The sequence below is a fragment of the Bombina bombina genome, chromosome 6 (genome assembly GCF_027579735.1).
Source record: "Bombina bombina isolate aBomBom1 chromosome 6, aBomBom1.pri, whole genome shotgun sequence".
NCBI lineage: Eukaryota > Metazoa > Chordata > Amphibia > Anura > Bombinatoridae > Bombina > Bombina bombina.
This window is the reverse complement of record NC_069504.1, coordinates 303,148,693-303,169,976: the sequence shown is the minus strand read 5'-3', so window position 1 is coordinate 303,169,976 and position 21,284 is coordinate 303,148,693. Positions and strand designations below refer to the sequence as shown.

The following is a 21,284-nucleotide window of genomic DNA, read 5'->3' as shown; positions in this document are numbered from 1 at the left end:
AAAGAATGACTGGGGGATAAGGGAAGTGGGGGAGGTATTTAAGACTTTGGCTGGGGTGTCATTGCTTCCTCCTGGTGGCCAGGTTCTGAATTCACAAAAGTAATGAATGCAGCTGTGGACTCTTCCCGTTTAAGAAGAAAATTACAGTTTTAAGTCGGTTAGATAAGATAAGGGCTGTAGCTTTTTATCCCTTGCAAGGTCCTGAAAAATGTTTGAACAAAGAAGAAGAAAGTTTAGACTTGTGTGGCTTCCGCATACAATGTTTGTCCCCTCACATAATCAAGGTTGGGAAAAAGACACTCCTTATAGCTGGGCATAAAAAGGGAACAATTTCTTGGTTGATAGTATCTGTAGATACTAACTTTGGAAGAAAAAGTACTGCCTTTCCCTGATTAAATATAAATAAAGGAGTATTACCGGATAAAGCTGAAAAATCAGAAACTCTTCTAGCTGAAGAAATGGCCAAGAGAAAAAGAACCTTCAAATTTAAAGCTGGAGGTCTAATCCGTGCATAGGTTCAAAGGATAGGCTTGAAGGACCCTCAAGACCAAATTAAAATTCCAAAGAGGAGTAACTGGACACATAACTGGTCTAATCCTGTTTAGGGCATATACAAAGGATTCAATATCAGTAATCTTGGTAATCTTGTTTTGGTGTAAAACAGATAAAGCAGAAATCTGACCCTTAAGAGAACTGGTTGATAAACGTTTTACTATGCTGTCCTGAATAAATTAAACAACTGTAGGAATTCTAAAAAAAAATATTTCTTAAACACCAGGAAAAAAAATAATTAATGCTTACCAGATAAATTCCTTTCTTTCCTGGCAGGGAGAGTCCACGATGTCATTCATTACTGTTGGGAATATCAACACCTGGCCAACGGGAGAAGGCAAAGACACCGCAGCCAAAGGCTATAAATATCCCTCCCACTTCCCCTATCCCCCAGTCATTCGGCCAAGGGAACAAGTAAAAGTAAGAGAAACATTAGGGTATAGAGGTGCCAGAAGAAAAGAAAAAGGGAGCCGCCCCAAACAAAAAAAACATGGGCGGGTCGTGGATTCTCCCTGCCAGGAAAGAAAGGAATCTTATCTAGTAAGCATACATTTTGTTTACTTTCTAAAGGCAGGGAGAGTCCACAACTTCATTAATTACTGTTGGGAACCAATGCCCAAGCTCCAGAGAACACTGAGTGAATAAAAATAAGAAGGCGGACCCTAATCTGGGGGCACAACTGCCTGTAACACTTTTCTCCAGAAAGCTGCAAAAACATTGAATTTATAGAATCTTGAAAAAGTATGCAAGGAGGAACATATAGCCGCCTTACAAATCTGATCTATAAAGGCTTCTTTATTAAAAGCCCAGGAGGCAGAAACTGCCCTATTGGAATGAGCCTTTATCCTCTCAGGAGGCTGTTGTCCAGCCTTCTCAACCAAAAAGATAAAGAAGTCGCAGTGCCCTTCTACCACCATATAAAACTACCAAAGAAGAGGATTGTTTGAAATCCTTAGTTGCCTGGAGATAAAAATGTTAAAGCACACACAACGTCTAAATTGTGCAGCAAACGTTACTTCAAGGAAGAGGGATTAGGACAAAGGGAAGGAACAACAATCTCTTGATTGATGTTGCGATCCGAAACCACCTTAGGTAGAAATCCTAACTTGGTACGTAAAACTGCCTTATTCGCATGGAAAACTAGATAAGGGGGCTCACACTGTAAAGCAGAAATCTCAGAGACCCTGCAAGCAGAGTCAATGGCCAACAAAAATAAAACCTTCCTGGATAGAAGTTTAAGATCCACAGAATGCAAAGGCTCAAATGGAGCTTGCTGCAAAACACAAAGAACAAGATTAAGGCTCCATGGAGGAGCAACAGGTTTAAATACAGGCCTGTTTCTAACCAGAGCCTGAACAAAGGACTGTACTTCAGGAAGGTCTGCTAATCTCTTGTGCAGTAGGACCGATAAGGCAGAAATATGACCCTTCAGAGAACTGGCTGACAGACCATTTTCCAACCCATCCTGAAGAAAAGCCAGAATTTGAGCAACTTTCACTTTGTGCCAGGAAAAAAATGTCTTCCTCACACCAATGTAGGTAAGTACACCGCACCCTGTGGTAAATATGTTGAGTAACAGGCTTGCAAGCCTGGATCAGAGTATCTATGACACTGTCAGAAAAACCTTTTTTGTATAAGACTAGGCGTTCAATCTCCATGCAGTCAGTCTCAGAGAATCTAGATTTTGATGCAGAAATTGTCCCTGCATTAGAAGATCCGCTCGGGGCAGTAACCTCCATGGAGGTGAGGACATCCTCACCAGATCTGTGAACCACGGCCAAGATGGTGCTATTAGAATTACCAGAGCTAGTTCCTGCTTGATGCGAACAATGACTCGATGTAAAAGAGCCAACGCAGGAAAAAGATATATGACCTTGAACCTCCATGGAACCGCTAACACGTCCACCAGTTCCTCCTGAGGATCCCTCAATCTCGACCCATACCTGGGTAGCTTGGTATTGAGACGAGAGGCCATGAGGTCGATCTCCGGAACCCGAGAACACCTCAGGGTGTAGAGACCACTCCCCCGGGTGAAAGGACTGTCTGCTGAGAAAATCCGCTTCCCAGTTGTCCACTCCCGGGATGTGGATCGCTGAAAGAAGACAATTGTGAGAATCTGCCCATTTTAGGATTTGAGCTACTTCCACCCTTGTTAAGGAGCTGCTTGTTCCTCCCTGATGATTTATGTAAGCGACAGAAGTTATGATGTCTGACTGAAATCTTATATACCGAGCAGAACAGAGTTGAGGCCATGCCCTCAGAGCATTGTGAATTGCCCAAAGTTCCATGATATTGTTAGGAAGAGATGATTCTTCTCGGGACCAAGTCCCCTGAGATTTCCTGGGACCCCAGACTTCTCCCCAGCCTGAAAGGCTGGCATCCGTAGTCACAATCTCCCAGGATGGTCTCAAGAAGCACGTGCCTTGACAGGTGAGCTTGACAGAGCAACCAAGAGAGAGTCTCTTGTTAGATCGTCTGGAACAATCTGTTGAGACAGATTTAAGTGACCTCCGATCCATTAATTGTAGAGTTTGAAGATGAAAGCGAACAAAAGGAATAATGTCCATGGAAGACACCATGAGACCAATCACTTTCATACACTGAGCCACCAAAGGGTTTAGGGGGGCCTGAATGGCTTGACAAGCCAACACCAGTTTGGAACGTCTTTGATCTGCTAGAAAGATCTTCATAGAGACTGAGTCGATTATAGTACCTAGAAAAACAACCCTGGTGCTGGGGACCAGAGAACTCTTCTCTAGATTTATCTTCCATTTGTGTGTCCGAAGGAGACACAGAAGACTTTCCGTCTGATATCTTGCTAAAGGAAAAGTTGAGGGTAAAACCAAGAAATCGTCCAGGTAAGGAGCCACTGCAATACCTTGGGATCTGGCCACTGCTAGGAGGGCTCCCAGAACCTTTGTAAATATTCTGGGAGCAGTAGCTAAGCCAAATGGTAGGGCTAAGAACTGGAAATGCTGGTCAAGAAAAAGAAAATGTATACTTACATGATAAATTTATTTATTTCCGGATATTGTGAGTCCACGGTTTCATCAATTACTGTTGGTGAATATTACTCCTGGCCAGCAGGAAGAGGCAAAGAGCATCACAGATAAACTGTTAAGTATCACTTCCCTTCCCTAGTCATTCGACCGAAGGAGAATGGAGAAAAAGGAAGAAACACAAGGGGTAAAGGTGCCTGAAGTTTAGTCAAAAACAACTGACTGGAGTAAAAGGGCAGGGCCGTGGACTCACCATATCCCGAAAGCATACATTTTCTTTTCTTTCCTAAGATACGGTGAGTCTACGGTTTCATCAATTATTGTTGGGAATCAATACCCAAGCAAGAGGACACAGATGAATAGGGAGGGACAAGACAGGCAGACCTAAACAGAAGGCACCACCGCTTGAATAACCTTTCTCCCAAAAGAAGCCTCAACCGAAACAAAAAGATCAAATTTTTAAATTTTAAAATTTTGAAAAAAGTATGCAAGGAAGATCAAGTTGTAGCCTTGCAAATCTGTTCCACAGAAGCTTCATTTTTGAAAGCCCAAAAAGAAGAGACAGCCCTAGTGTAATGAGCCATAACTCTCTCAGGAGACTGCAGCCCCGCAGTCTGAAAAGCAAACTAATTCAACTTCTCAACCAGAGAAAAGAGAAGTAGCAGCAGTTTTCTGATACAGAGAAAACAAACAAAAACAGAAGCCTGCACAACATCCAAATTGTTCACATACGTACCTCAAAAGATAAGAATGAGGAAACAGAGAGGGAACAACAATTCCGAAACAATATTTCCACTTAGGATATAAAACCGCCTTATCCGAAATAATATAAAGCGAATCACACTGCAAAGCCAAGAGTACCTGAACTCTCCGAGCAGAAGATATAGCAAAAAAGAAAATTACAAGAAAAATATTTAAAATCTTATGGAATGCTAAGGCTCAAACTGAGCCTGCTGCAAAAACCTTAAAACAATGTTAAAGCTCCAAGAAGAGCAACAGACTTAAACACAGGCCTGATACTGACAGGGTTTGACAAAAAAAGAATTTATGCTTACCTGATAAATTTATTTCTCTTGTGGTGTATCCAGTCCACGGATTCATCCTTTACTTGTGGGATATTCTCCTTCCCAACAGGAAGTGGCAAAGAGAGCACACAGCAGAGCTGTCCATATAGCTCCCCATCTAGTTCCACCCCCCAGTCATTTGACCGAAGGTTAGGAAGAAAAAGGAGAAACCATAGGGTGCAGTGGTGACTGTAGTTTAAAAATAAAAACCACCTGTCTTAAAATGACAGGGCGGGCGTGGACTGGATACACCACAAGAGAAAACATAATTTATGTAAGAACTTACCTGATAAATTCATTTCTTTCATATTAGCAAGAGTCCATGAGCTAGTGACGTATGGGATATACATTCCTACCAGGAGGGGCAAAGTTTCCCAAACCTCAAAATGCCTATAAATACACCCCTCACCACACCCACAATTCAGTTTAACGAATAGCCAAGAAGTGGGGTGATAAAAAAGTGCGAAAGCATATAAAATAAGGAATTGGAATAATTGTGCTTTATACAAAATCATAACCACCACAAAAAAAGGGCGGGCCTCATGGACTCTTGCTAATATGAAAGAAATGAATTTATCAGGTAAGTTCTTACATAAATTATGTTTTCTTTCATGTAATTAGCAAGAGTCCATGAGCTAGTGACGTATGGGATAATGATTACCCAAGATGTGGATCTTTCCACACAAGAGTCACTAGAGAGGGAGGGATAAAATAAAGACAGCCAATTCCTGCTGAAAATAATCCACACCCAAAATAAAGTTTAACGAAAAACATAAGCAGAAGATTCAAACTGAAACCGCTGCCTGAAGTACTTTTCTACCAAAAACTGCTTCAGAAGAAGAAAATACATCAAAATGGTAGAATTTAGTAAAAGTATGCAAAGAGGACCAAGTTGCTGCTTTGCAAATCTGATCAACCGAAGCTTCATTCCTAAACGCCCAGGAAGTAGAAACTGACCTAGTAGAATGAGCTGTAATTCTCTGAGGCGGAGTTTTACCCGACTCAACATAGGCAAGATGAATTAAAGATTTCAACCAAGATGCCAAAGAAATGGCAGAAGCTTTCTGGCCTTTTCTAGAACCGGAAAAGATAACAAATAGACTAGAAGTCTTTCGGAAAGATTTAGTAGCTTCAACATAATATTTCAAAGCTCTAACAACATCCAAAGAATGCAACGATTTCTCCTTGGAATTCTTAGGATTAGGACATAATGAAGGAACCACAATTTCTCTACTAATGTTGTTGGAATTCACAACTTTAGGTAAAAATTCAAAAGAAGTTCGCAACACCGCCTTATCCTGATGAAAAATCAGAAAAGGAGACTCACAAGAAAGAGCAGATAATTCAGAAACTCTTCTGGCAGAAGAGATGGACAAAAGGAACAAAACTTTCCAAGAAAGTAATTTAATGTCCAATGAATGCATAGGTTCAAACGGAGGAGCTTGAAGAGCCCCCAGAACCAAATTCAAACTCCAAGGAGGAGAAATTGACTTAATGACAGGTTTAATACGAACCAAAGCTTGTACAAAACAATGAATATCAGGAAGAATAGCAATCTTTCTGTGAAAAAGAACAGAAAGAGCAGAGATTTGTCCTTTCAAGGAACTTGCGGACAAACCTTTATCTAAACCATCCTGAAGAAACTGTAAAATTCTCGGAATTCTAAAAGAATGCCAAGAAAAATGATGAGAAATACACCAAGAAATATAAGTCTTCCAGACTCTATAATATATCTCTCTAGATACAGATTTACGAGCCTGTAACATAGTATTAATCACAGAGTCAGAGAAACCTCTTTGACGAAGAATCAAGCGTTCAATCTCCATACCTTTAAATTTAAGGATTTCAGATCCTGATGGAAAAAAGGACCTTGTGACAGAAGGTCTGGTCTTAACGGAAGAGTCCACGGTTGGCAAGAGGCCATCCGGACAAGATCCGCATACCAAAACCTGTGAGGCCATGCCGGAGCTACCAGCAGAACAAACGAGCATTCCTTCAGAATCTTGGAGATTACTCTTGGAAGAAGAACTAGAGGCGGAAAGATATAGGCAGGATGATACTTCCAAGGAAGTGATAATGCATCCACTGCCTCCGCCTGAGGATCCCGGGATCTGGACAGATACCTGGGAAGTTTCTTGTTTAGATGGGACGCCATCAAATCTATTTCTGGAAGTTCCCACATTTGAACGATCTGAAGAAATACCTCTGGGTGAAGAGACCATTCGCCCGGATGCAACGTTTGGCGACTGAGATAATCCGCTTCCCAATTGTCTACACCTGGGATATGAACCGCAGAGATTAGACAGGAGCTGGATTCCGCCCAAACCAAAATTCGAGATACTTCTTTCATAGCCAGAGGACTGTGAGTTCCTCCTTGATGATTGATGTATGCCACAGTTGTGACATTGTCTGTCTGAAAACAAATGAACGATTCTCTCTTCAGAAGAGGCCAAAACTGAAGAGCTCTGAAAATTGCACGGAGTTCCAAAATATTGATTGGTAATCTCACCTCCTGAGATTCCCAAACTCCTTGTGCCGTCAGAGATCCCCACACAGCTCCCCAACCTGTGAGACTTGCATCTGTTGAAATTACAGTCCAGGTCGGAAGCACAAAAGAAGCCCCCTGAATTAAACGATGGTAATCTGTCCACCACATTAGAGAGTGTCGAACAATCGGTTTTAAAGATATTAATTGAGATATCTTTGTGTAATCCTTGCACCATTGATTCAGCATACAAAGCTGAAGAGGTCGCATGTGAAAACGAGCAAAGGGGATCGCGTCCGATGCAGCAGTCATAAGACCTAGAATTTCCATGCATAAGGCTACCGAAGGGAATGATTGTGACTGAAGGTTTCGACAAGCTGCAATCAGTTTTAGACGTCTCTTGTCTGTTAAAGACAGAGTCATGGACACTGAATCTATCTGGAAACCCAGAAAGGTTACCCTTGTCTGAGGAATCAATGAACTTTTTGGTAAATTGATCCTCCAAACATGATCTTGAAGAAACAACACAAGTCGATTCGTATGAAATTCTGCTAAATGTAAAGACTGAGCAAGTACCAAGATATCGTCCAAATAAGGAAATACCACAATACCCTGTTCTCTGATTACAGACAGAAGGGCACCGAGAACCTTTGTAAAAATTCTTGGAGCTGTAGCTAGGCCAAACGGCAGAGCCACAAACTGGTAATGCTTGTCCAGAAAAGAGAATCTCAGGAACCGATAATGATCTGGATGAATCGGAATATGCAGATATGCATCCTGTAAATCTATTGTGGACATATAATTCCCTTGCTGAACAAAAGGCAAGATAGTCCTTACAGTTACCATCTTGAACGTTGGTATCCTTACATAACGATTCAATATTTTTAGATCCAGAACTGGTCTGAAGGAATTCTCCTTCTTTGGTACAATGAAGAGATTTGAATAAAACCCCATCCCCTGTTCCTGAACTGGAACTGGCATAATTACTCCAGTCAACTCTAGATCTGAAACACAATTCAGAAATGCTTGAGCTTTTACTGGATTTACTGGGACACGGGAAAGAAAAAATCTCTTTGCAGGAGGTCTCATCTTGAAACCAATTCTGTACCCTTCTGAAACAATGTTCTGAATCCAAAGATTGTGAACAGAATTGATTCAAATTTCTTTGAAAAAACATAACCTGCCCCCTACCAGCTGAGCTGGAATGAGGGCCGCACCTTCATGTGGACTTAGAAGCAGGCTTTGCCTTTCTAGCTGGTTTGGATTTATTCCAGATTGGAGATGGTTTCCAAACTGAAACTGCTCCTGAGGATGAAGGATCAGACTTTTGTTCTTTGTTGAAACGAAAGGAACGAAAACGATTATTAGCTCTGTTTTTACCCTTAGATTTTTTATCCTGTGGTAAAAAAGTTCCTTTCCCACCAGTAACAGTTGAAATAATAGAATCCAACTGAGAACCAAATAATTTGTTACCCTGGAAAGAAATGGAAAGTAGAGTTGATTTAGAAGCCATATCAGCATTCCAAGTCTTAAGCCATAAAGCTCTTCTAGCTAAAATAGCTAGAGACATAAACCTGACATCAACTCTGATAATATCAAAGATGGCATCACAGATAAAATTATTAGCATGCTGAAGAAGAATAATAATATCATGAGAATCATGATGTGTTACTAGTTGCGCTAAAGTTTCCAAAAAAAAAGTTGAAGCTGCAGCAACATCAGCCAAAGATATAGCAGGTCTAAGAAGATTACCTGAACACAGATAAGCTTTTCTTAGAAAGGATTCAATTTTCCTATCTAAAGGATCCTTAAACGAAGTACCATCTGACGTAGGAATAGTAGTACGTTTAGCAAGGGTAGAAATAGCCCCATCAACTTTAGGGATTTTGTCCCAAAATTCTAATCTGTCAGACGGCACAGGATATAATTGCTTAAAACGTTTAGAAGGAGTAAATGAATTACCCAATTTATCCCATTCTTTGGAAATTACTGCAGAAATAGCATTAGGAACAGGAAAAACTTCTGAAATAACCACAGGAGATTTAAATACCTTATCCAAACGTTTAGAATTAGTATCAAGAGGACCAGAATCCTCTATTTCTAAAGCAATTAGAACTTCTTTAAGTAAAGAACGAATAAATTCCATTTTAAATAAATATGAAGATTTATCAGCATCAACCTCTGAGACAGAATCCTCTGAACCAGAAGAGTCATCAGAATCAGAATGATGATGTTCATTTAAAAATTCATCTGTAGGGAGAGAAGTTTTAAAAGATTTTTTACGTTTACTAGAAGGAGAAATAACAGACATAGCCTTCTTTATGGATTCAGAAACAAAATCTCTTATGTTATCAGGAACATTCTGCACCTTAGATGTTGAAGGAACTGCAACAGGCAATGGTACTTTACAGAAGGAAATATTATCTGCATTAACAAGTTTGTCATGACAATCAATACAAACAACAGCTGGAGGAATAGCTACCAAAAGTTTACAGCAGATACACTTAGCTTTGGTAGATCCAGCACTAGACAGCGATTTTCCTGTAGTATCTTCTGACTCAGATGCAACGTGAGACATCTTGCAATATGTAAGAGAAAAAACAACATATAAAGCAAAATTGATCAAATTCCTTAAATGACAGTTTCAGGAATGGGAAAAAATGCCAAAGAACAAGCTTCTAGCAACCAGAAGCAATGAAAAATGAGACTTAAATAATGTGGAGACAAAAGCGACGCCCATATTTTTTAGCGCCAAATAAGACGCCCACATTATTTGGCGCCTAAATGCTTTTGGCGCCAAAAATGACGGCACATCCGGAACGCCGACATTTTTGGCGCAAAATAACGTCAAAAAATGACGCAACTTCCGGCGACACGTATGACGCCGGAAACGGAAAAGAATTTTTGCGCCAAAAAAGTCCGCGCCAAGAATGACGCAATAAAATGAAGCATTTTCAGCCCCCGCGAGCCTAACAGCCCACAGGGAAAAAGAGTCAAATTTTTTTTTTTGAAGGTAAGAAAAAATGATTAAATCAAATGCATTATCCCAAATATGAAACTGACTGTCTGAAAAATAAGGAAAGTTGAACATTCTGAGTCAAGGCAAATAAATGTTTGAATACATATATTTAGAACTTTATAAACAAAGTGCCCAACCATAGCTTAGAGTGTCACAGAAAATAAGATTTACTTACCCCAGGACACTCATCTACATGTTTGTAGAAAGCCAAACCAGTACTGAAACGAGAATCAGTAGAGGTAATGGTATATATAAGAGTATATCGTCGATCTGAAAAGGGAGGTAAGAGATGAATCTCTACGACCGATAACAGAGAACCTATGAAATAGACCCCGTAGAAGGAGATCACTGCATTCAAATAGGCAATACTCTCCTCACATCCCTCTGACATTCACTGCACGCTGAGAGGAAAACCGGGCTCCAACTTGCTGCGGAGCGCATATCAACGTAGAATTGAGCACAAACTTACTTCACCACCTCCATCGGAGGCAAAGTTTGTAAAACTGAATTGTGGGTGTGGTGAGGGGTGTATTTATAGGCATTTTGAGGTTTGGGAAACTTTGCCCCTCCTGGTAGGAATGTATATCCCATACGTCACTAGCTCATGGACTCTTGCTAATTACATGAAAGAAATAAATTTATCAGGTAAGCATAAATTCTGTTTTCTCTTGTAAGGTGTATCCAGTCCACGGATTCATCCTTTACTTGTGGGATACCAATACCAAAGCTTTAGCACACGGATGAAGGGAGGGAACAAGACAGGTACCTTAAACGGAAGGCACAACTGCTTGTAAAACCTTTCTCCCAAAAATAGCCTCCGAAGAAGCAAAAGTATCGAATTTGGAAAATTTGGAAAAAGTATGCAGCGAAGACCAAGTCGCTGCCTTACAAATCTGTTCAACAGAAGCCTCATTTTTAAAAGCCCATGTGGAAGCCACTGCTCTGGTAGAATGAGCAGTAATTGTTTCAGGAGGCTGCTGGCCAGCAGTCTCATAGGCCAAACGGATGATGCTTTTCAGCCAAAAGGAAAGAGAGGTAGCGGTCGCCTTCTGACCTCTCCTTTTACCAGAATAGATAACAAACAAAGAAGTTGTTTGTCTGAAATCCTTAGTTGCTTGTAAATAGAACTTTAAAGCACGAACCACATCAAGATTGTGTAATAGACGTTCCTTCTTCAGTTCCTTCTTCAACAAAGGATTAGGACACAGAGAAGGAACAACAATTTCCTGAGTAATATTCTTATTAGACACAACCTTAGGAAGAAAACCGGGTTTGGTACGCAAAACTACCATATCTGTATGGAACACCAGGTAAGGTGAATCACACTGTAAAGCAGATAACTCTGAAACTCTTCGGGCAGAAGAGATAGCTACCAAAAACAAAACTTTCCAAGATAAAAGCTTAATATCTATGGAATGTAAAGGTTCAAACGGAACCCCTTGCAGAACTGAAAGAACTAAATTCAGACTCCATGGCGGAGCCACAGATCTATAAACAGGCTTGATTCTGACTAAAGCCTGACTAAACTTTTGAACGTCTGTTACCTCTGCCAGACGTTTGTGAAAAAGAATAGACAAAGCAGATATCTGTTCCTTTAAGGAACTAGCTGATAATCCTTTCTCCAATCCGTCTTGGAGAAAGGACAAAATTCTGGGAATCCTAACCTTACTCCATGAGTAACCCTTGGATTCGCACCAAAAAAGATATTTTCTCCAAATCTTATGGTATGGCTTTCTAGCCTGAATCAGCGTATCAATAACCGACTCAGAGAAACCACGCTTTGATAGAATTAGGCGTTCAATCTCCAAGCAGTCAGACACAGAGAAATTAGATTTGGATGTTTGAAAGGACCTTGTATTAGAAGGTCCTGCCTCATTGGTAGTGTCCATGGTGGCACAGATGACATGTCCACTAGGTCTGCATACCAGGTCCTGCGTGGCCACGAAGGCGCTATTAGAATCACTGAAGCCCTCTCCTGCTTGATTCTGGCAACCAGACGAGGGAGGAGAGGAAACGGTGGAAAAATATAGGCCAGATTGAAGGACCAAGGCGCTGCTAGAGCATCTATAAGCAGCGCCTGGGGATCCCGGGACCTGGACCCGTAAAGAGGAAGTTTGGTGTTTTGACGGGACGCCATCAGATCCAATTCTTGAGTGCCCCATAGCTGAGTCAGCTGGGCAAATACCTCCGGGTGGAGTTCCCACTCCCCCGGGTGAAAAGTCTGACGACTTAGAAAATCTGCCTGTCTACTCCTGGGATGTGAATTGCTGAGAGATGGCAAGAGTGATCCTCCGCCCATCTGATTATTTTGGTTACTTCCATCATTGCTAGGGAACTCCTTGCCCCGCCTTGATGATTGACGTAAGCTACAGTCGTGATGTTGTCCGACTGAAATCTGATGAATTTGGCCGCAGCTAGCTGAGGCCATGCCTGAAGCGCGTTGAATATCGCCCTCAATTCCAGAATGTTTATCGGGAGAAGAGCTTCTTCCCAAGACCATAAGCCCTGAGCTTTCAGGGAGTCCCAGACTGCACCCCAGCCCAACAGACTGGCGTCGGTCGATACGATGATCCACTCTGGTCTGCGGAAACACATTCCCTGAGACAGGTGATCCTGAGACAACCACCAGAGAAGAGAATCTCTGGTCCCCTGGTCCAACTGTATTTGAGGAGACAAATCTGCATAATCCCCATTCCACTGTTTGAGCATGCATAGTTGCAGTGGTCTGAGGTGTATCCGTGCAAAAGGGACTATGTCCATTGCCGCTACCATTAGTCCGATTGTCTCCATGCACTGAGCTACAGATGGCCGAGGAATGGAATGAAGAGCTCGGCAAGTACTTAAAAGTTTTAACTTTCTGACCTCGTCAGAAATATTTTCATTTCTACCGAGTCTATTAGGGTTCCTAGGAAGGGAACTCTTGTGAGGGGGGAGAGAGAACTCTCTTTGATGTTCACCTTCCACCCGTGAGACCTCAGAAAGGCCAATACAATTTCCGTGTGAGACTTGGCTCTTTGGAAAGTCGACGCCTGAATTAAGATGTCGTCTAGATAAGGCGCCACTGCGATGCCCCGCGGTCTTAGTATCGCCATGAGGGACCCTAGCACCTTTGTGAAAATTCTGGGAGCAGTGGCCAACCCGAAAGGAAGAGCCACAAACTGATAATGCTTGTCCAGAAAGGTGAACCTGAGAAACTGGTGATGATCTTTGTGGATAGGAATGTGCAGATACGCATCCTTTAGATCCACGGTAGTCATATATTGACCATCCTGGATCATTGGTAAGATTGTCCGAATGGTCTCCATCTTGAATGATGGGACTCTGAGGAATTTGTTTAGAATTTTGAGATCCAGGATTGGTCTGAAAGTTCCTTCTTTCTTGGGAACTACAAACAGGTTTGAGTAAAAACCCAGCCCTTGTTCCGCAATTGGAACTGGGTGGATCACTCCCATTGTATGTAGGTCTTCTACACAGCGTAAGAATGCCTCTTTCTTTGTCTGGTCTGTAGACAAACGAGAAATGTGGAACCTTCCCCTTGGAGGGGAGTCCTTGAATTCTAGAAGATATCCCTGGGATACAATCTCTAAGGAATCGTGTACGTCTCTTGCCCAGGCCTGAGCGAAGAGAGAGAGTCTGCCCCCTACTAGATCCGGTCCCGGATCTGGGGCTACCCCATCATGCTGTCTTGGAGGCAGCTGCAGGCTTCTTGGCCTGTTTACCCTTCCCTGGTAAGGTTTACAGGCTTCCCTGGGTTGTGAAGTGTTACCCTCTTGCTTTGCAGCAGGGGAGGATGAAGCGAGACCGCTCCTGAAATTCCGAAAGGAACGAAAATTATTTTGTTTGTTCTTTGTCTTGAAGGACTTGTCCTGGGGGAGAGCATGGCCTTTTCCCCCAGTGATTTCTGAAATAATCTCTTTCAATTCAGGCCCGAAGAGGGTCTTTCCTTTGAAAGGAACGTTCAATAGTTTGGATTTTGACGACACATCGGCCGACCAGGACTTTAGCCACAGCGCCCTGCGCGCCAAAATGGCGAAACCTGAATTTTTTGCCGCTAACTTAGCTAGTTGGAAAGCGGCATCTGTGATAAAAGAATTAGCCAGCTTAATTCTGTCCATAATGTCCTCATATGAGGTCTCCGTCTGGAGCGCATCTTCCAGCGCCTCGAACCAGAAAGCAGCTGCAGTGGTTACAGGAACAATGCACGCAATAGGTTGGAGAAGAAAACCTTGTTGAACAAAAATTTTCTTAAGTAAACCCTCAAATTTTTTATCCATAGGGTCTTTAAAAGCACAACTGTCCTCAATTGGTATAGTTGTGCGTTTAGCAAGTGAAGAAACAGCCCGCTCCACCTTAGGGACTGTCTGCCACGAGTCCCGCATGGGGTTAGATATGGGGAACATCTTCTTAAAAACAGGAGGGGGAACGAAGGGAATACCTGGTCTATCCCACTCCCTAGTAACAATATCCGCAATCCTCTTAGGGACCGGGAAAACATCAGTGTAAACAGGAACTTCTAGGTACTTGTCCATTTTACACAATTTCTCTGGAACCATCATAGGGTTGCAGTCATCCAGAGTAACTAATACCTCCCTGAGCAATAAGCGGAGGTGTTCTAGTTTAAATTTAAAAGCCAATGTATCTGAATCTGTCTGAGGAGAAACCTTTCTGAATCGGAAATTTCTCCCTCAGACAGCACATCCCTCGCCCCCACTTCAGAGTGTTGTGAGGGTATATCAGATACGGCTACTAAAGCGTCAGAATGCTAATTTTCTGTTCTTAAAACAGAGCTATCACGCTTTGCAGGTAACACGGGCAGTTTAGATAAAAACACTGAGAGGGTATTATTCATAACTGCCGCCAAGTCTTGCAAGGTAAAAGAGTTAGACGCACTAGAGGTGCTAGGCGTCGCTTGAGCGGGCGTAACTGGTTGTGAAACTTGGGGAGAGGTTGATGGGCTAACCTCGTTACCTTCTGTCTGAGAATCATCTTGGGCCACATTTTTAAGTGCAACAATATGTTCTTTAAAGTGTATAGACATATCAGTACAAGTGGGACACATTCTGAGAGGGGGTTCCACTACGGCTTCTAAACACATTGAACAAGGATTTTCCTTGGTGTCGGACATGTTTAACAGACTAGTAGTAACATAAACAGGCTTGGAAATCACTTTAATCAAGTAAAAACACACTTTGAAAAAAAAACGTTACTGTGCCTTTAAGAAATAAAAAAGGCACACAATTTTGCAAAACAGTGACAAAAAGCAGTAAACTTTTCGAAATTTTTTACAGTATGTACCTAAAGCATTAGTAAGATTGCACAACTAGCAATAAAAACGATTAACCCCTTAATGCCCAAACCGGATCGACAGTAAGCCAAAAAAACGGTTAAAGAGACTACAGCACCTTGCCACAGCTCTGCTGTGGCCCTACCTGCCCTTAGGGACCAGATTTGTGGGGAAAAAGCTTTTTATAGGCCCTCAAACTGCAGCAGGACCCTCCATGTGAAAACAGCCTGAACTTCTAGTCAAAATAACTGTGCATCTGAGGTGCAAAATTAGGCCCCTCCCACCTCACTCCGGTGCTTGTGAGGCCTAAAGAAACACTCCCAAGTGTTTTAGTAATAGCCATGTGGGTAACAACCCCTGAAAGAAACCCAAAGGAACCTTCAAAGTGTCTCAAAAAACGAATTTTTCAATAAAAACCGTTTGCCCTGAAGTAGTGTCAACCAGCAAAAACTAGCCCTGTTATGTAAGCTTGAAATTCCATACTTAGTCTCTGAATATAGCTTACCCTTCCCTCATGGGGATATTAACAGTCTTTTCTAGCATTATCACAGTCTTGTCTAGAAATAAATGACTGAACATACCTTATTGCAGCCTAACCTGCAAACCGTCCCCCCCAACTGAAGTTCTCATGTACTCCTCAGTCCTGTGTGGGAACAGCAGTGGATTTTAGTTACAACATGCTAATCATCTTCCTCCCTGCAGAAATCTTCATCTCCTATCTGCCAGAGAGTTAATAGTACACACCGGTACCATTTAAAATAACAAACTCTTGCTTGTAGAAAATAAAAACTACAATTCTAACACCACATTCACTTTACCCTTCCGATTGCTTAGAGCCGGCAAAGAGAATGACTGGGGGGTGGAGCTAGAGGGGGAGCTATATGGACAGCTCTGCTGTGTGCTCTCTTTGCCACTTCCTGTTGGGAAGGAGAATATCCCACAAGTAAAGGATGAATCCGTGGACTGGATACACCTTACAAGAGAAAGTATACATGTCTGGCACATCCGCCAGACACTTGTGTAAAAAAAGAAAACACAGAAATCTGATCCTTCAGAGAACTGACTGACAAACTGTCCTCCAGACCGACCTGGAGAAGGGCAAAACCCCTAGGAGTCCTGACCCTACTTCCAAGAGTAGTCCATGGATTCACACCAATCAGGGAATTTACGTCATACCTTATGGTAAAAGAAACTAGTAACAGACATGCGAGAAAAACCATGCTTAGATAGAACTAAGCAGTCAATCTCCAAGCAGAAAGTTTCAGAGAAAAAGAAGTTGTATGAAAGAAAGGACCCTGAACTAGATGGTCCTTCTACAGGAACAACCACCAAGGTGGATAAAATACATCTCCGCTAGGTCTGAAAACCAGATCCTGCGAGACTATGCAGGAACTATAAAAATACTGATGCTCTCTCCCATTTTATACGAGAAAAGACTCGTGGAGGAGAGCAAGCAGACTGAAATCCCAAGGAACCGCCAGAGTATTTAGCAGAGCAGCCTGCTAATCTCTGACCCTAAAAATAACCTGGAAAGTTGGCATACTGCCATCTCCAACTCCAGCAGCCCCCCATGTGAGAGTTAACCTGGAGAACACCTCCGGGAAAGTCCACTCCCGGGATGAAAAACAGCTCAAGAAGTCTGCTCCCGGTATACACTGAAATGTGAATAATGGATAAACTAGAATGTGAGTGTCCTCCCACCGAACAATCCACGCCAATCATGGCAAAGGAACTCCAGGTTCCTCCCAGGTGGGTAATGTAAACCACTGAGAAGAAATTGCAAGCAATTTAAGATTAAAATTAGAAGTAACTGTAACTCTTTTTTACAACATTAAAGAAAGGATCAACATGCATAGTGTACCTAGACACTTTATGGAAGTCCACAATTGTGACCCCAGTAGTTTAAAAATTCAAGTAATTGACTGGGTGCCCCCGAAGGAGCATGATAGACTTTTAAAACGCCACAAGTTAGAAACACTATGGATTTATAAAATGAAATCCCTCACTCCCTTAGGGCTTAACATAGATATTGATGTTGCGGCTCATATGTAAGGTTTTTTTCTTGATATAAATAATTAGGTTCAGGTTCATTAAGAATTATATCTTTTAGTATATTTTTTATTTTATGTGAATATATATTGTCCTATTTTTTAGTTAGTTTTTTTTTATTCAACATTTATTATTTTTTAATATGGTAGTTTTTATGATATGATAGTCTTATCCAGCTGGTAGTTTATAGTAATGCAATATACTTATATTTCCACATATATCTTTAATGTATTGATCCTTTGCATTTATTATTTATATTTTTTCATTTATTTTTCAGCTTGCTTTGGATATCATGTCTTATATAAGTAATTTAACACACTAGAGGTTAATTTTCGTTTTAGAATTATGACATCATATAGGAGGTGTGTTTGTTGGTAACACACCTCCTCACCTGATTGGTAACTAGTACCTTTATATAGGATAAAGGTAACACATACAGGCATAATTAACCTGTCCTCTTGCGAAAGCCGTTCGCAAAACAGGGGAAACGCGTTGAGGTTCCATATATCTGTGTGTGTAATTGACACGCTGTCACACTCATTTGAAACAGGCCAGAGGTGTTGGGGTCCGGAGGTCACCTGGTGGGATTCGCTGAAAGTATCCGGATAACACATTTTGTTCCTGTTCGTCTGTTTTATCTTTTGTGAAGATGGTCAAAACATTTTTTCCCTGCAAAAGTGTTCACTAAAGTATATGGTGATTTTAGACATATATTTTTAACTGGTATCTTTTTGAGCAAGGTAATTTCATGTTCTTGCACTGTGCCAATGTATTTATTTACAAAACTTACTTGGAATACAGCTCCTTTAGTGTTGTTAACTGTTTTGTTAAAGAATCAATTTCTTTGTCCTTTTCTCTCAGCTTGCTTTTTAATCCTTCCAATTTGTTTTGCCATTTTTTACCTTCTTCCCATCTAATAAGCTCTTCCTTACAGTTCTGTTGAGAAAAAAGATGATACACAAGAATAATACACCTTAGACAATTTACCTGATTTATGAATATTTATATGAGTTACTTATTTAAAAAGATGAGTGAGCATATTTCTATCGCAGTAATCATTCATTTCTATGAAATCCTGTACAGAGTGTACTCTTTTAATAATAATATAAAATGTCAAATAAAATATTCAGATAATCTTATTGGAATACCATAAAGTCATGAAATCTATCTGTGGAAAGTTTTTGCATTCCTATTAAATAAAAACATGGCATGCTTTAAACATTACAGTTCTTCTGCAGACAAGTTCTTCTAAAAAGGTCATTCAATTACAAAAATGACATGTTCTAAAACCATTTTTGCATTACTGATCCTATCTAACTATTTGATTGATCACAATTCTGTAGAAAAGTCTAATGATTTATCTACATAAATGACCATAGACTTTAAAGGACCACTAAATACAGAGGAATTTAATAATTGACAAATACACAATCAAAAACACAATTTATGCTTACCTGATAAATTTATTTCTCTTGTGGTGTATCCAGTCCACGGATCATCCATTACTTGTGGGATATTCTCATTCCCAACAGGAAGTTGCAAGAGGACACCCACAGCAGAGCTGTTATATAGCTCCTCCCCTAACTGCCATATCCAGTCATTCGACCGAAAACACGCAGAGAAAGGAGAAACCATAGGGTGCAGTGGTGACTGTAGCTTAAATAAAAAAATTACCTGCCTTAAAATGACAGGGCGGGCCGTGGACTGGATACACCACAAGAGAAATAATTTTATCAGGTAAGCATAAATTGTGTTTTCTCTTGTAAGGTGTATCCAGTCCACGGATCATCCATTACTTGTGGGATACCAATACCAAAGCTAAAGTACACGGATGAAGGGAGGGACAAGGCAGGTACTTAAACGGAAGGTACCACTGCCTGTAAAACCTTTCTCCCAAAAATAGCCTCCGAAGAAGCAAAAGTATCAAATTTGTAGAATTTTGAAAAAGTATGAAGCGAAGACCAAGTCGCCGCCTTGCAAATCTGTTCAACAGAAGCCTCATTTTTAAAGGCCCAAGTGGAAGCCACAGCTCTAGTAAAATGAGCTGTAATCTTTTTAGGAGGCTGCTGGCCAGCAGTCTCATAGGCTAAGCGGATTATGCTTCTTAGCCAAAAAGAAAGAGAGGTTGCCGAAGCCTTTTGACCTCTCCTCTTTCCAGAGTAGACAACAAACAAAGCAGATGTTTGTCGAAAATATTTAGTAGCTTGTAAGTAAAACTTTAAAGCACGAACCACGTCCAGATTGTGTAATAGACGTTCCTTCTTTGAAGAAGGATTAGGACACAAGGATGGAACAACAATCTCTTGATTGATATTCTTGTTAGATACCACCTTAGGTAAAAACCCAGGTTTGGTACGTAGGACTACCTTATCCGTATGGAAAATCAGATAAGGAGAATCACATTGTAAGGCAGATAACTCTGAGACTCTGCGAGCCGAGGAAATAGCTACCAAAAAAAGAACTTTGCAAGATAAAAGTTTGATATCTATGGAATGAAGAGGTTCAAACGGAACTCCTTGAAGAACCTTAAGAACCAAATTTAAGCTCCATGGCGGAGCAACAGGTTTAAACACAGGCTTGATTCTAACTAAAGCCTGACAAAATGCCTGAACGTCTGGAACATCTGCCAGACGCTTGTGCAAAAGAATAGACAGAGCAGAAATCTGTCCCTTTAAGGAACTAGCTGACAATCCTTTTTCCAAACCTTCTTGGAGAAAGGATAATATCCTGGGAATCCTGACTTTACTCCATGAGTAACCCTTGGATTCACACCAATAAAGATATTTACGCCATATCTTATGATAAATTTTCCTGGTGACAGGCTTTCGTGCCTGTATTAAGGTATCAATGACTGACTCGGAGAAGCCACGCTTTGATAAAATCAAGCGTTCAATCTCCAGGCAGTCAGTCTCAGAGAAAACATAATTTATGTAAGAACTTACCTGATAAATTCATTTCTTTCATATTAGCAAGAGTCCATGAGCTAGTGACGTATGGGATATACATTCCTACCAGGAGGGGCAAAGTTTCCCAAACCTTAAAATGCCTATAAATACACCCCTCACCACACCCACAATTCAGTTTAACGAATAGCCAAGAAGTGGGGTGATAAGAAAAAAGTGCGAAAGCATATAAAATAAGGAATTGGAATAATTGTGCTTTATACAAAAAAATCATAACCACCACAAAAAAAGGGCGGGCCTCATGGACTCTTGCTAATATGAAAGAAATGAATTTATCAGGTAAGTTCTTACATAAATTATGTTTTCTTTCATGTAATTAGCAAGAGTCCATGAGCTAGTGACGTATGGGATAATGACTACCCAAGATGTGGATCTTTCCACACAAGAGTCACTAGAGAGGGAGGGAAAAAATAAAGACAGCCAATTCCTGCTGAAAATAATCCACACCCAAAATAAAGTTTAATGAAAAACATAAGCAGAAGATTCAAACTGAAACCGCTGCCTGAAGTACTTTTCTACCAAAAACTGCTTCAGAAGAAGAAAATACAACAAAATGGTAGAATTTGGTAAAAGTATGCAAAGAGGACCAAGTTGCCGCTTTGCAAATCTGATCAACCGAAGCTTCATTCCTAAACGCCCAGGAAGTAGAAACTGACCTAGTAGAATGAGCTGTAATCCTATGAGGCGGAGTCTTACCCGACTCAACATAGGCAAGATGAATTAAAGATTTCAACCAAGATGCCAAAGAAATGGCAGAAGTTTTCTGGCCTTTCTAAAACCGGAAAAGATAACAAATAAACTAGAAGTCTTTCGGAAAGACTTAGTAGCTTCAACATAATATTTCAAAGCTCTAATAACATCCAAAGAAT

General features: G+C 41.0%; 1 protein-coding gene across 1 annotated transcript in view; it reads right to left on the bottom strand.

Annotated features, from left to right (window-relative positions):
- Window positions 1-21,284, bottom strand: part of CEP290 (centrosomal protein 290) — an 862,077-nt gene that overhangs the window by 282,897 nt on the left and 557,896 nt on the right. Inside the window, 1 exon segment of the mRNA XM_053716925.1 lies at window positions 18,243-18,388. Coding sequence (XP_053572900.1) covers window positions 18,243-18,388 — 146 coding nt within the window.